The sequence below is a fragment of the Megascapheus bottae genome, chromosome 2 (genome assembly GCF_031878675.1).
Source record: "Megascapheus bottae isolate mThoBot1 chromosome 2, mThoBot2.hap1, whole genome shotgun sequence".
Classification (NCBI taxonomy): Eukaryota; Metazoa; Chordata; class Mammalia; order Rodentia; family Geomyidae; genus Megascapheus; species Megascapheus bottae.
In genome coordinates this window covers 46302140-46317537 of record NC_143510.1, presented here as the reverse complement: position 1 = coordinate 46317537, position 15398 = coordinate 46302140, and the positions used below count along the sequence as shown (strand labels likewise).

General features: G+C 45.1%; 1 protein-coding gene across 2 annotated transcripts in view; it reads right to left on the bottom strand.

Moving 5' to 3' along the window:
* Nucleotides 1-1136: 1136 nt before the first annotated feature.
* The window catches only part of Spmip11 (sperm microtubule inner protein 11), a 34564-nt gene continuing 20302 nt past the window's right edge, over nucleotides 1137-15398 (bottom strand). For both annotated transcript variants that reach the window (XM_090325057.1, XM_090325058.1), the window contains exons 3-5: nucleotides 5206-5328; nucleotides 2152-2296; nucleotides 1137-1710 (exon numbers count right to left, since the gene is read on the bottom strand). In XM_090325057.1, coding sequence (XP_090181183.1) covers nucleotides 1662-1710; nucleotides 2152-2296; nucleotides 5206-5328 — 317 coding nt within the window. In that variant the 3' untranslated portion in view covers nucleotides 1137-1661. The remainder of the gene's footprint in view (nucleotides 1711-2151; nucleotides 2297-5205; nucleotides 5329-15398) is intronic.

Sequence of the window (15398 nt, the reverse complement as noted above, 5' to 3'; positions counted from 1 at the left end):
CCAGGTAGCACAGAGAAGAATGGGGTGTGACTGAAAAAGAAGGATGGGCCTGGGAAAGGAGTCCTTTTTTTTTTTCTTTTGTGCCAGATCCCTAAGTGCCGTTTGGGGGCCACATGTGCAGTATGACTGTCTCCCCACCTGGGGCAGGGACTCAATGAAGCACCTGCTTGAGCTCCAGTGCTCCATGCACTTCAACTGTCTGGGGTTTGGTGGGCAAAAGCCCAGAAATGTCCTGGGCTTGCCAGCTTATGTCCTGGGATGTCATATGCATTGTGACCAGGGTAGCATGGGTTCCCTCTGAGGACCCAGATACTGGTACTAGGGGATGGGGGCAGGGACACCTTAAACCTAGCCTGAGGCTAGCCTGGCTAGACTAGTCCCAGCTCCCAATCCCTGTGAAGCGTGCAAGTGCTGGTAGACAGGAAGTTGGACTCTAGATTCCCTTCCTGTCCTTGCTTTCCCTTTACCTCTTTCCTTGCACCCTCCTTGACTCTGGCCTGAAGTAACTGGTGCCTTGGATTCTTTTTCTGTACCTATTTGAGCCAGAGGCATTAGCCTGAGTTTTGCTTGAAGTTGACTAGAAAGGCCGAGGAGAAAGAGGTTGGGGGTAGGGAGGAGTAGAAGGGACAGGAAGTTTTCTTGCCTATCCTTAGGCATCTTCTGATACCAGCTTCCTGCAAGAGGCCTGGTTTCTGGCTTGGTACTGCCTGCTTTGGAGATTTTCATGAATCAACAAATGGGCCACCAGGCAACTCATTTGCCAAATCAGAGAAAGGGATGGGGGGGTGGGGTGGGAAACCTATCTGGTCTAGACAGAAGATCGACTCCCCTTCCCTCAGCCATATCCCTGAATAGGAAGGGAATGTTTGGTGCCATGGAGCACCAAAGAGGGGCTAAATAAGCCAGAGTGGGAAACCCTGGGCCGGGTGAGGGGGGGGGGACCTGGCTTCTGCCAGATGGGAGGGGCCTCTCCACACCCTGGCTCCCTGTACCGCAGTGCCAGCCATGCCCTTCCTCTGGGTTACCATTGGTCTTTTTCCTCACCGCTTGGTAGGGGAAGCAGGGGATGAGAGGCCATGGACTTTGGTTTTCTAATGTAACCACTGTGGGAGTGGGGGAAGGTGGTGTATCATGTATTTCAGTGAAATATTTAATATATTTAAATATCAATAAAATCAAAAACTCTTTGTAAAATTCCCTGTTCTCTGCAGCTGTTCTGAGCTCTGGGTTGGGTCAGATGTGGCAAAGCCACATCAGTCGTTTCTTGCCCCAAAGCTCTCAGGGCCTATTTCATCTATGGTCAAGAGCTTCCTGTGGCTTTCTACCTGCCAGGATGAAGCTACAGTGCCTTGGGAGAAGCATGAGGCATGGAAGAGACCATTGTGTTTTCCCAGGTGTGTCACACTGACTCCTGTTGTTTTCTTTCCTGCACCTTGGCCCCTCCAGACCTTTCATAGCAAGGCCTGGACTTCTCAGGAAGCTCCCACACCTTTCTTCACAGGAATCAGAGCAGTGGGATCATTTCGCTGTTCCCTACCCCCAGTGCACACAAGGGGCATCTAGTCCCATCTTTTACTCTGCTTCATTGAGCCCTCCTCCTCCCATTAGTCAGTCACTACTCCTTCTGCACTCCATCTTGTCCTTCTGCAACCACATGCTCCTCAATAGAGACTGAAGGTCCTGTCGCTGAGAATGGAATGCTCCATAAATCTGAAATGGAGAAAAAGCATTTCAGGTTCAGTTAGGCCAGGCAGGAGGAGGTATGCATCCTGGGGGTACCCTTAGTAATACTCCCTAAGATTGTCTCAGGATAGAATGGGAGCCATAGTACTGATAATATAGGACTACTGCCAGAGGGGTGGTGGTCGGGAGGAGTGGAAAGACAGAGATGAAGAGAGTAGAAACATCCTTGGCTGCTACAGGAATGCTATGTACATTGGTGTTGGGCCTACTCAGAGGTAAAAACCAGGGACATGTTTTTAACTCCACTGAATTTTTACACTGTCCGGGTTCTGGCTCCAGCTTACCCTAGAAGACCCAAATCTCTCATATTCCCCCATTGTGAGTGAAGCTGAAACTGGTCTGAAGGGTTTCAGTAAGGAGGAGAGAAGTCTTTCTTGGTGTCCCCACCCTGACCCCTCTCAGTCTAACCTAGCCATTGAGCTCTTAATGAGGCAATGGCGTGGATTCCGAATCCAAGGAATAGCTTTTTCAGGACTCACTCCCGCCTCATGGGATCTCCAGAAGCTGAAGTTCTGAGCATCAGTCACAGGGACTCTGAAGACCTGATTGGGAACTGGGTTGGAAGAAAAGCAGGTGTTTAGACTTCAAATTCACCATAACTAAAGAATAGGCCAGTAGCTGGGCCTGGCCAGGAGCTAAAAGGTTCTTGGAATGTCATCACTCACTGCTTCACTTCTAGATTCCAGCATTCATTTACGCCCTTCTTGGTCTGGTGAATTAAACTTCGTTCTTCCTGCTGCTGCTAAGCCCCTATCTAAGAGTGCTGTAACAGTTAAAAATGAAGTGATCAACTTGCTTCCAAAGATGGGGTCCACTGAGATAATGTTTTTCTTTTTCTTCTTTTTTCCCCCGAGTTTAATCTTCATTTCTTTTCTTTCTAAAATAAATCACTCTAAGCAAATTTCTGAAACTTAACAATCTCCACCTTACTTAGAGATACAAACATATCATTTATCAACTGCTTATTATTTTAGATGTTGTAGCAAGTGCTTTAAAAAACTGAAGTTATGGGATGGGAGTTTGGCCTAGTGCTAGAGTGCTTGCCTAGCATACACAAAGCCCCAGGTTAGATTCCTTGGGACCACATACATAGAAAAAGCCAGAAGTGGTGCTGTGGCTCAAGTGGTAGAGCTCTAGCCTTGAGCAAAAAGTGTCCAAGGACAGTGTCCAGGCCCTGAGTTCAAGCCCCAGGACTGGCAAAAAAAAAAAAAAAAGATCAAGGTTCAAAGCAAGCCTAGGTACAAAAGGACCTGAGACTCTAATCTCCAATTAACCTCTAGAAAATGGGAAGTGGGGCTTGGCTCTAGGGGTAAGGTGGTAGCCTTGAGCTAAAGAGCTCAGGGACAACACCCAGACCCAGAGTTAGAGCAGTAGCCTTTAGCTGAAGAGCTCAGGGACAGTACCCAGGCCAAGTTCAAGTCCTAGGACTCACAAAAAAAAAAAGGGTTAATGAGACTCCTATCTCCAAGAAAGGCAGAAGTGTAAGTGCTGAGAATACTAGCCTTGAGCAGAAAAGCCCAGAGATAATGCCCAGGCCTTGAGTCTTCAGAATGGATGCTTTTTTTTTTTTTTTTTTAATATCAGGCTAATCAGCTCAGTGCTAATGGCTCACATCTGTAATTCTAGCTACTCCTCAGGAGGCTGCGATCTGAGAATCAAATTTTAAGCCAGCATGGGCAGGAAAGTCCATGAAAGTCCAGTGAAACTTACCTCCAATTAACTACCAAAATGCTAGAAGTGAAGTTATAACTCAAGTAATAGAACACTAGCCTTGAGCAAAAGAATCTCAGGCCTTGAGTTTAAGACTTAGGACTGGTATGTACCTGTGCACATGCATGCACTTGAGTCTCACCCCTCTGACAGATTTCCCCAGAAGATAAATATATATGTGCGTGTGTGTGTGTATGTGTATATATATGTATACACACACACATATGTACGTATATATTTGGGGGAGTGGAGCTAAGTGCAGTAGGCTCGTGCCTATAATCTTAGCTACTTGGAAGACTGAAAGCAGGGTGTTCTCAGTTCAAGGTCAGTCTGGCAGATCCCCTCTCAATCCATAGCTGAGCATGAGGATACATATTAGTCATTTTAGTCATGATGGGAAGCCTAAAATAGGTAGGCCAGCATCCAGGTATGGCTTTGGGCAGAAAGTATCCCCTATCTCAAATACAAAATACACAAAAAGGGCTGGAGGGCCAGGAGTTTGGCCTAGTATAAAGTGCTTGCCTAGCATGCATGAAGACCCGGGTTAGATTCCTTGGTACCACATACATAGAAAAAAGCCAGAAATAGTGCTGAGACTCAAATGGTAGAGTTCTAGCCTTGAGAAAGCTCAAGGACAGTGCTCAGGCCCTGAGTTCAAGCCCCAGGATTGGCAAAAAAAAGGGGCTGGAGGCATGACTCATAGTAGATGGCCTAGCAATCTCAAGCCCTGAGGTTCAAATCCAGTACCACCAATATTTTTTCCTTTGGCAGTGATCAATGGGATGTAGTTTAATGGGAGAGTATTTGCCTAGTATATGTGAGGCCCTAGCTTCCATTTCCAAGAGCATATGGATGACAATTACTATTACTATATAAAACTTGACATTGTTATGAGTTGTACATGCATGACCCTATCAGTCCAGCTATGAGGGAAGCATAAATAGGAGGATTGTTGTCCAAGATGACCTCAGCAAACAACAGAAGACCTTCTCCCCAAAGAAGGCAAAAAGCACTGGGGGTGTGGTCCAAATGGGAAGAGCCATTGCCTAGAAAGAACAGAGCCCTGATTTTAACCTCAGTACTGCCAGAAAAAAATTCAATACTTTTTTTTTCTTTTGGTGGATCATGGGGCTTGAACTCTGGCCTGGGCACTGTCCCTGAGCTCTTCAGCTCAAGGATACCACCTTACACTTGAGCCAAGCCCCACTTCCTGTTTTCTAGAGGTTAATTGGAGATAAGAGTCTCAGATCCTTTTGTGCCTGGGCTGGCTTTGAACCTTGATCCTCAGATCTCAGCAGATTAATAAAGGATAAGTTTGGCCTAGTGGTAGAGTGCTTGCCTAGCATGCCTGAAGACTGGAGTTTGATTCCTTGGTACCACATACATAGAAAAAAGCTGGAAGTGGTGCTTCAGCACAAGTGGTAGAGCACTAGCCTTGAGAAAGCCCAAGGACAGTTCCCAGGCCCTGAGTTCAAGGCCCAGGACTAGCAAAAAAACAAAAAGACAAGTGACTGAATAAAGTGAGATGTTGAGGCAGAAGTAGGACTTAAACCAGACCTTGTTTGGGCTTCCAAACTGATTGAATCTTGATTATGTCATTCTCACTCTCCATTCAAGTCTACTTCTACCTCTTGCCAGTCTCCTCCAGGTCCCTCCCCTTCTTCTTCTCTTTCTTCTTCCCTTCCCCAGCTATTCTTTAGGAACTTGGGCACATCTTTTTCTATGCCTAGCCTGGTACCCATTCCAACTTACATGTCTTCAGCGACACCTTCCGTACAGCTTCATGGTATCTCTTGTGGCTGTTCTTGTGCACAGAATAATTCCCAGTTTCTGATGTAATAGGTGGAAGCCTAGTGGGCACTGACTCCTTCTGGACTGAAACAAGAACAGACTCATTCTGAGAACTTGGTAAATGAGACTATTTGATTCTTGCTCTCTGTGCCTATGAGGTACATGGCGGGATCTCTCCTAATTCACATCTGATTATCTTGTCTGTGGCAGGGGGAAATAGGGAGAAGACAGTGATTATAAGAGTTCCCTCACTGCTCCTGATTCTAGGGTGTTTTGTGTGGTCTCCTGTTAAGACTCATGAAACTGGACAGATACTTAGGTTTTATGCAGATGAACATGTCCTCTTACCTGTGTGAATACTCCTATTTATAGGACTGGCCTATTTATAGAACTTCAAATGGTCTAAAATGGGAAGTTAGGTTTGAGCTAAGTCCTGAAGGGTAAGTAGGAGTTCATGGGCCATAGCGGAAACAGGAAAGGCTCTTCAGGTAGCAGGACAGGAAATGCATTAGAAGCATTAGAGAGGCAGCAGAGAGCTTTCTGTTGCTTTGGGTCCTAAGTGATGTGGGGACACACAGGATGGGGCTTGAAATGTATTGTAGTGGAAACCAGGCACTTATTTTTGTGTTTAGGAATCATCTTTTATGAAACAGATCCTGTATCTCACTGTAGAAGCCTAAAGGACCAGATCTCTCTCTCTCTCTTTCTCTTGTCTTTTCTTGGAACAAGGGCTGGAGAAGACATCTGGTTAGAGCAGAAGTCTTATTTTTTTCCTTTTGCTGTTGACACTGGAGCTCGAACTTAGGACCTAGATACTGTCTCTGAGGTTTTATTTTGTTGTTGTTGTTTTTGTCAGTTGGTGTGGGGCTTGAACTCTGGGCCTGAGTGCTGTCCCTGAGCTCATCAGCTCAAGGTGACTACCTTACCCCTTGAGTCCCAATGCCACTTCTTGTTTTCTGATCGTTAATTGGAGTTAAGAGTCTCACGCACTTTAGTGCCCGAGCTGGCTTTGAACTGAGACCCTCAGACCTCGGCCTCCTGAGTAGCTAGGATTATAGGCATGAGCCACTGTGCCCAGGTTGGGCTTCTTTTGTTCAAGGTTAGCACTCTACCATGTGAGCTACAGTTGTGAGCCACAATTCAACTTCTAGATTTTTTTTTTAAATTTTGGGTAATGTATAGAGGGACTTGCAGGTACATTTGACAGGCAGTAGGTACATTACCTTTCATACATTGCCTTTTGGTTGTTTTTGTAGTTTGAGATAAGAATCTCATGGACTTAGGGGCCAGGAGTTTGGTCTAGTGGTAGAGTGCTTGCCAAGCATATGCAATGCACCTGGGTTCAATTCCTCAGTCCTACATACATAGAAAAAGCCACAAGTGGTGTTATGGCTTAGGTGGTAGAACACTAGCCTTGAGGAAAGCCCAAGGACAGTACTCAGGCCCTGAGTTCAGTTCCCAGGACTGGCAAAAAAAAAAAAATCTCATGGACTTTCATTCCAGGCTGGCTTTGAACTACGGTCTTCAGATCTTAGCCTCCTGAATAGCTAGGATTATAGGCATACGCCACTGGTACCTGGTTTGGCTAGACGAATTAAACAAATCTGCTCTAGATTCTGAATCAAGGATGAGACTGATAGGGGGCTATGACCATATTTTTTGCTGGTAATAAACATTAGTATCCATGGCATTGCCTCTTGTTTCTCACAGCAGTGCTCAGGGACTTTGGTGCCACAATAGCCCAAAATGCAACGGTGTGTATCTCAGAGCAGGTAGGTGAGATGGTTCTGAACATTATTTCTGATTACCATCTACTGAGTGCAGTCCTCCCTTTCTCTTGCAGATTTTATATGCTACCCAGTATTCTTTCCTTTTTTTTTCTTTTATGTCCCTTCTGGGGGCTTGAACTCGGGGCCTGTGTGCCATCTCTTAGCTTTTTCAAATCCAAGGCTGGTTCTCTACTATTGGAGCCAAAGCTCCATTTCTGGCTTTTTGCTGGTTAATTGGAGGTAAGTCTAATGAACCAGCTCAGGCTGGCTTTGAACCTTTATCTTCAGATCTCAGCCTCCTGGGTAGCTAGGGTTTACAGGTATGAGGCACTAGTACCCAGCCTCAAATATTCTTTTAATACATCTGGGTTCTGCTTCAGTAATCATACATAGAGTATGGCTTGTGAGGCAGTTGAAAAGAGGGAGGTGTCTGGTAGGGGGTTCCAAGATTTCTATCTCTTGACTATTCATTCATTTTGTCATCTAAGCCAGAAGAAGCAAGGCCTCTTGCCCTATCTTGCCTGAAAAGTCTCAGATGCAGAATAAAACCCAGCTGTTCATCTGTTGTTTTCAGCACTTCTGTTCTGCTTTCACTGGGCCTTTTGTCTTTCTTGTTTATAGATGCTTGTCAGGACCTAGATCAGCATTTGTGTCCTTGCTGGAAATTGTTAAGATCTGCTGACTCATTTCTGATAGAGGGTGGGGATGCTACTTCCATCATGGAGTTCTTTACCAGCTCCTGCTCTTTTCCCTGTCTTCCTGGTCTCACTCAATATATCATCTCTGTCCCTCCTCTTCCCTTTTGCTCCAATGGAAATCTCCTTTAACCATCTGAATCTAAGATAATGCACCACTGGCTCAAGGCACAATCTGAACCTCCTTCCTTATATGGCTGAGGACTTAAAAGAGATTGAAGTTATGGTTAGAGTGTAGACAGGGACTGGTCTGTATTCCAACACAGGTTACAGCAATGAGAGGTCATTTGAACTTGGTTATTCAAATTTGAGTAAGGTAAGGTGGCAGGATGTCCATAAAAAAAGTAGGTGTCGATTAAGGAGAAAAAAAACAAGAGCATATTCCTAGTGGGTAATGGGATCTGGACTGGAAGTAATTGCTGGTCTGAGCTCAGTGAACACTCACTGAGGGTATAACCAGCTGATAGTGTTTCTCTGTTACCTCCCAATGTCCAGTCAGGACAGCCAGTATCCTATGTGGATGGTCACTGTGTGCCTGTAATTGTGCTGGACAGTTTCACCTACTTAAACGCCTTTTCTCCTATATTAAGAAGCATTTGGAGCTGAGCACAGGTAGCCCATGCCTGAAACTCAGAAGGCTGAGATCTGAGGATCTAGGTTTGAAACCAGACTGGTCAGACAATTCTGAGAGTCTATCTCCAATTAACCAGCAAATGCCTGGCTGCAAGTATAGAGTGGGAGAACCCAAACAGTGAGTGAAAAAGCTGTAGGCATGAAACCCTGACTTAAAAAGCCTCAGTAGCGGTCAGGAGTTTGGCCTAGTGGTAGAGTGTTTGCCTAGTATGCACAAAGACTTGGGTTTGATTCCTTAGTACCACATATATAGAAAAGCTGGAAGTGGTGCTGTGGTTCAAGTAGTAGAGCATTAGCCTTGAGGAAAGCCCAAGGACAATGATCAGGCCCTGAGGTCAAGGCCCAGAGCTACCAAAAAAAAAAAAAAAAAGCTTCAGTATGGGACAGAAAATTAAAATTCCTATTTAGGAGGTCCTATCAAATGTTGGGCATTAATCTTAACAATAATTGATTGGAATATTAAGATGACTAAAATAGGTTAAAATATGTGAAAGGCTATTTTGCACTTTCTTGATACGGAGACATTATCAGTGCTTAGAGAGGAAGTATACCATGAGGGAAGCACTAGGCTAGGGTACCAGGTCAATCTCCAGGGCATATTTTCCATGTGGAAGCAGTCATTTTGCCTTCTACAAATAACTTCGTTGATGTGCTTATTCAGGATTCAGAACACAGAGAGTGTGTGGGGCGTGAGGCCTTAGTAGTCTTCAGTGCTGGTTACAGACTGCTGATGAAAATTGAAAGCCTGGGTGCAGGTGGTTCATGCCTGTAATCTTAGCTACTCAGGCGGCTGTGATCTGCAAATCATGGTTCAAAGCCAGTCTAGGCAGGAAAGTTTGTGAGATTCTTATCTCCAATTAATCCCAGAAAAAGCTGGAAGTGGTGCTGTAGCTCAAGTGGTAGAGCACTGCCCTTGAGCAAAAAGGAGCTTAGGGACATCACCTAGGTCTAGAGTTCAAGTTCCAGGACTGGCACAAAAGAGAGAGAGAGAGACAGAGGGAGAGAGAGAGAGAGAGAGAGAGAGAGAGAGAGAGAGAGAGAGAGAGAGAGAGAGAGAGAGAGACAGACAGACAGAGAGAGAGAGACAGAGACAGACACAGAGACAGACAGAGAGAGAAAGAGAGGAAAATTGAGTACAGTGATATAGCTTTTCCAGAGACAATAACAATAAAAATAGCTAATAATTAATGTGCCTGATACAGCTCTTGGAAAGTAGGCACTATTATTATTTTACAAAAGAGACACAGAGGCACATAATTTGCCTAAGTTCACATAATTAGCATGTGGCAGAGCCCTGAGTTTAACCCATATAGTTGGCTCTGGAGCTCATGCTCCAAGATTCTAAACTTCCTCTTGAAATAATAACCTTCCTCGGGCTTCTAAGAAAGACCAAGGATTTGGACTAGTAGCTTTGGCCCTGTAATAGGGCTTGGAGAGAGGACATCTGACTGGGGGGGTCCTGCCAAGGGTGTCTGCTCCCCCACAGAAACTTGGATAGAGACACAATCCACCACTTAGATCCAGAGGCACTCAAATATGGAGCATCATTTCCCATGGCCAGCCTCAGGGGGGCAGACAAGAGTGGAACTTGAGTGGGTCACTCTACCAGTGGACTGAGTCAGTCTCCAGGGGGAAGGCCAGTAGGGAAAGGATGAGCACCTGTGGGAAAAGTAGCTTGCTCACTGCCTATAGACACAGTCACTAGCCTGGAGGTGGACCTACTAGCTAAGTTTGGCAGTACGTGGCTGTAAGTAGCATGAATACCTCCCCCTCTACTTTTATGGATATAGGCTATGATGATCTACGGTAGTGATGAGACACTATGGTTGTTTCCAACATATATTCCAATATCTCCAGTAGGAAAGGCAGAGGGGCTCAGACTCTGGATCATTCGTATTTCTGTGTGTGTATGTGTGTGTGTATGTGTGTGTGACTCAAGGGCTGGGTGCTGTCCCTGGGTGTTTTTGTTCAAGATTGGTTCTCTACCATTTGAGCCACAGCAGCTCCACTTCTAGCTTTTGGGTAGCTCATTGGAGATGATTGGAGATAAGTGTCACAGACTTTCCTGCCCAAGCTGGCTTTGAACTGTGATTCTCAGATCAAGCCTCCTGAGTAGCAAGGATTGCAACCTTGAGCCACATATCATAGCCTAGCTAGTTCATTCTTAACTATTGTATCATTTAGCCTCCTGTTTCAAAAGCCAGAACTACAGTGCCCTCTGCTGGAGTTAAATAAGAATGACATTTCTAGATTCCTCCCCACCCCCCTCTCTCTCTCCCTTTCTCTCCTCTCCCTCTTCCTCTCTCTCATTCAGGGCCTGGGCACTGTCCCCAAGCTTTTCTGTTCAAAGCTAGTGTCCTACCATTTCTTGCCTTTTGGAAGTTAATTGGAGATAAGGCTTATGACTTTCCTTCCCAGGCTGGTTTTGAACCATGATCATCAGATCTCAGCCTCCTGAGTAGCTAGGATTACAGGTGTGAGCCACTGGTGCTCTAGCTGTCTCTTAACAGGTGGGTCAACCAGTCAAAGGAGCCAGAGAAGCCAGGAGGACTAGGAGAATGTGCATACTAGAATTAGGAAACCACCTGTTGCAATAAGAACATAGGAGTGAGCCAGGTGTGGTGGCTCATGCCTGTAACCCTAGATACTCTGGAGGCTGAGATCTGAGGATCATGGTTCAAAGCCACCTCCCCTTCACTAAAAACCTTGAGGCTCTTTATCTCCAATTAACCTCAAGAAAATGGGAAGTGGGGTTGTAGCTCCAGGGGTAGGGCAGTAGCTTTGAGCTGAAGAGCTCAGGGACAGTGCCCAGGCCCAGAGACCCCCAAAAGGAGGAGGAGGAGGAAGAGGAGGAGGAGGAGGAGGAGGAGAAGCCAAGAAGAAGAAGAAGAAGAAGAAGAAGAAGAAGAAGAAGAAGAACAACAACAACAACAACAACAACAACAACAACAACAACAACATAGGAGTCCAGTCTTTCTTTAAAGAAATTCATTTAGAAGTTGAACCGAGAGCAATTCAGTAAATTTACCTATAGGTAAATTCCTCAGGGAAGTGAAATGAGACTCTTAGAATGGGCATAGCCTGGAGGTCAGTGTGCTTGTGGCTACATAATGTAGCTGGAAAAGTCTTTTGTCTCAAGAATAAGAATCTCAAGCTGGTGACTCATACCTAGATATTTAGGAGGCTGAGTACTGAGGATTACAGTTTCAAGCTAGGCCAATAATCTCCAATTAACCAGCAAAAAGCTAGAAGTTGAGGTGTGGCACAAATGGTAGAGTACCAACCTTGAGTAGCAAAGTGACAGTGCCCAATCCCCAAGTATGCGCGTGTGCGCGCACACACACATGCATAGAATAGGCAAAGCATCACAAAAGACATCTTATCATCCAACACTCACCCATTTTGAGATTTCTGTCTGTGGGCAGTGTCTTAAGTTCCTGCACCTGTGTTATGGTACAATCTAGACAGACCTAGGGTCTTCAGATAAAAGGCTAGGGAGCTGCCTTGGCAATGCTCCAGACTAGAGAGGATTTTTCTGAAATCAAGACCAAGAGGAATACATAGGTATGAAACTAAAAATGGGTAGGAGAACAGGGCTCAAAGCAGGCAAGACCATGTTAGCAAAGGAAAGGACAGAGATGTAAAGTCTTGCTCCCCCTGGATAGAACAGATGGGGAACTTCATGCACTCAAGAGATCAGTAAACAAACTCTAGAAGCTAGGCTGAAGCTGTAGAGGATCCCATATTTAGGATTAGGAAGGAGGAGTCTAGAGAAACAGGAATTTGATTAGTGGATATGAAAGTTCTGGTCACAGGTGCAGGGGTGTTCTTCTGTGGGCAGTGGTGTTTGGCTAGGCTCTTTCAGGGCATAGATGCTATAGTGTTCAAAGCTAGCTAGCATTTCTTGTTCCTCAGAGAATGTTAGTTAAAAATATTCTTGGGCCAGGAGTGTGACCTAGTGGCAGAGTGCTTGAAGCCCTGGGTTCAATTCCTCGGAACCACATATACAGAAAAAAGCCAGAAATAGTTCTGTGGCTCAAGTGATAGAGTACTGGCCTTGAGAAAGCCCAAGGACAGTGCTCAGGCCCTGAGTTCAAGCACCAGGACTGGCAAAAAATATTCTGCTTGCTGGCTGAGAATGTGGCTCAGAAGTACAGAGGTTACCTAAGCATTCATGAAGCCCTGGGTTTAACCTCAGTACCATATTAACAGAAAAAGGCAGAAGTAGTGCTGTGGCTCAAGTGGTAGAATGCTAGCCTTGAACAAAAAAAGGTTCATAAACAGCACCAGGCCCTGAGTTCAAGGCCCAGGACTGGGATAAAGAAACAAACAAAAAGTATTCTGCCTTCTGGGTACTTGCTGGGCCTGTAATCCTAGCTGTTTAGGAGGCAGAGATCTGAGGGTCAAGATTCAAAACCAGCCTTGGCAGGAAAGTGGAGACACTTATCCCCAATAAACTACCTAAAAGTCAAAAGTAGAGCTGTGACTCAAGTGATAGAACACTATCCTTGTGCAAAACAAAACTCAGGAACAGTGCCCAGGCCCCTAGTTCAAGCTCTAGGACCAACTCACACACACATGAAAATATTCTGCTTTCCAGGCATCCTTTCCTGGAAAGTATGTCTTAAGCAGTGGACAAAGAAAAGTATATGTGCATAGTTAACTTAAATATATTTTATGAGTTTTCCTTTAAAAAAGTCCCATGATATACTGTGTGGTGCATTATGTTCCATATTTAAACACCACAACCAAAAAGTAGATGTTATCTCCATTTACAGTTGAGGAAGCAGAAGCATTATATATTTGCTTAGTGTGATTTATCTCCCCCAAAGTGATTAATCATGAACTGATAAAAACTATCTGGTGTGGTGGCTCACACCGGTCATCCTAGCTACTCAGGAGGCTGAGACCTGAGGATTGTGGTTTTAAGCCAGCCTGGCCAGAAAGTCCATGAGACTCTTATTTCCAATTAATCACAGAAAAAGAGGAAAGTGTTGCCATGGCTCAAATGGTAGAGTGCTAACCTTAAGCAAAAGGACACCAGGGAAAATGCCTAGGCCCAGAATTCAAGACCCATGACCAGCAAATCCAACAACAACAACATAAACAAAACCTCCTTGGGGCTGGGAGTTTGGTCTAGTGGTAGAGTGCTTGACTAGCATGCATGAAGACCAGGGTTTGAGTCCTTGGTACCATATACATAGAAAAAGCTGAAATGGTGTTGTAGCTCAGGATTCCAGCCTTGAGAAAACCCAAGGACAGTGCCCAGGCCCTGAGCTCAAGCCAGGGATTGGCAAAAAACAACAACAACAACAACAACAAAAAAAACAAAACTCCACACTACTTTCCTTTTTGGCTTTTTTGTCAGTTGTAGGGCTTGAACTCTAGATCTAGGTGCTGTCTCTGAGTTCTTCAGCTCATGGCTAGCACTCTACCACTGAGCCACAGCACCACTTGTGATTTTCTGGTGGTTAATTGGTGATAAGAGTCTCACAGACTTTAGTGTCTGGGCTGACTTTAATTGCCATCCTCAGATCTTAGCCTCCTGTATAGCTAGGATTACAGGCATAAGCCACCATGCCCGGCCCGGCTTTCTTTCTTTTTTTTTTTTTTTTTTGCCAGTCCTGGGCTTGAGCTCAGAGGCTGAGCACTGTCTTTGGACTTTCTCAAGGCTAGAGCTCTACCACTTGAGCCTCAACACCACTTACAGCTTTTTTCTATGCATGTGGTACCGAGGAATCGAACCCGCGTCTTCGTGCATGCTAGGCAAGCACTCTACCACTAGGCCAAACTCCCAGCCCTCTTTCTTTCTTTTTTTAAACTTTAGTTTCTCCTCATAAGTCAGAAAAGGGTGGGGAAAAAAAAAAAAAAGAATGTGGGCCAGGAGTTTGGCTTAATGGTAGAGTGCTTATCTAGTATGCACAAAGACCAGGGCTCAATTCCTTGGTATCACATACACAGAAAAAAGCCGGAAGTGGTGCTGTGGCTCAAGTGGTCGAGTGCTAGCCTTGAGGAAAAAAACCCAAGGGCTCAGGTGCTGAGTTCATGCCCCAGGACTGGCAGAAAAAGAAAAAAAGAATGGGGGCTGGGAGTTTGGCCTAGTGGTAGAGTGCTTGCCTATGATGTATGAAGACCTGGGTTCGATTCCTCAGTACCACATACACAGAAAAAAGCCAGAAGTGGTGCTGTGACTCAAGTGGTAGAGCATGTGTGTTGACTCACCCCTGAGATTTCACTACTACTATAATAAGAAAAGCATGAATGAGCTCTTCTGAACGCTAATACACTCACATCTACTAGTAGGAAGAAAAAAAAAAATCCTTCAAATTAAAATTGTGAGTGATGGGGCCAGGAGTTTGGCCTAGTGGTAGAGTGCTTGCCTAGCATGCATGAAAACCCAGGTTCGATTCCTTGGTACCACATACTTAGAAAAAAGCTTTAAGTGGTGTTGAGGCTCAAGTAGTAGAGCTCTAGCCTTGAGAAAATCCAAAGACAATGCTCAGCCTCTGAGCTCAAGTGCAGGACTGGCAAAAAAAGAATGTGAGCAACTTAAAATGTATCATGATAGTAAGAGTGTAAGAATGAAAAGAAGCCAGGTGCTAATGCCTCAAATTGGTAAGTCTAGTTACTCAGGAGACTGAGATCTGAGGATTGAGGTTTGAAGCTAGCCTGAGCAGAAATGTCTATGAGACTCTTATCTCCAATTGCCCAGCAAAAAGCTGAAAGTGGAGGTATGGCTCAAATGGTAGACAGCCCAGCCTTCTGTGAAAAAGCCAACTGAGAGCTTACGGCCTCTGTATTGGCACATGGGGGGCAGAGGGAGAGAAAGAAAGAGCAAAGAAGGGGGAAAAAAGGATGACAATATTAATGTTAGTTTTATAGTTGCTGTTAAAAGCTAAGCTGAAGCTAGGCATTAGTGGCTCACACCTGTAATACTAGCTACTCAGAATACTCAGAAGGCTGAGATTTGAGGATTACAGTTTGAAGCCAGCCCAGTCAGGAAAGTCCCTGAGAGTCTTATCTCCAATAAACTACTCAGAAAAGGCTGGAAGTGGTG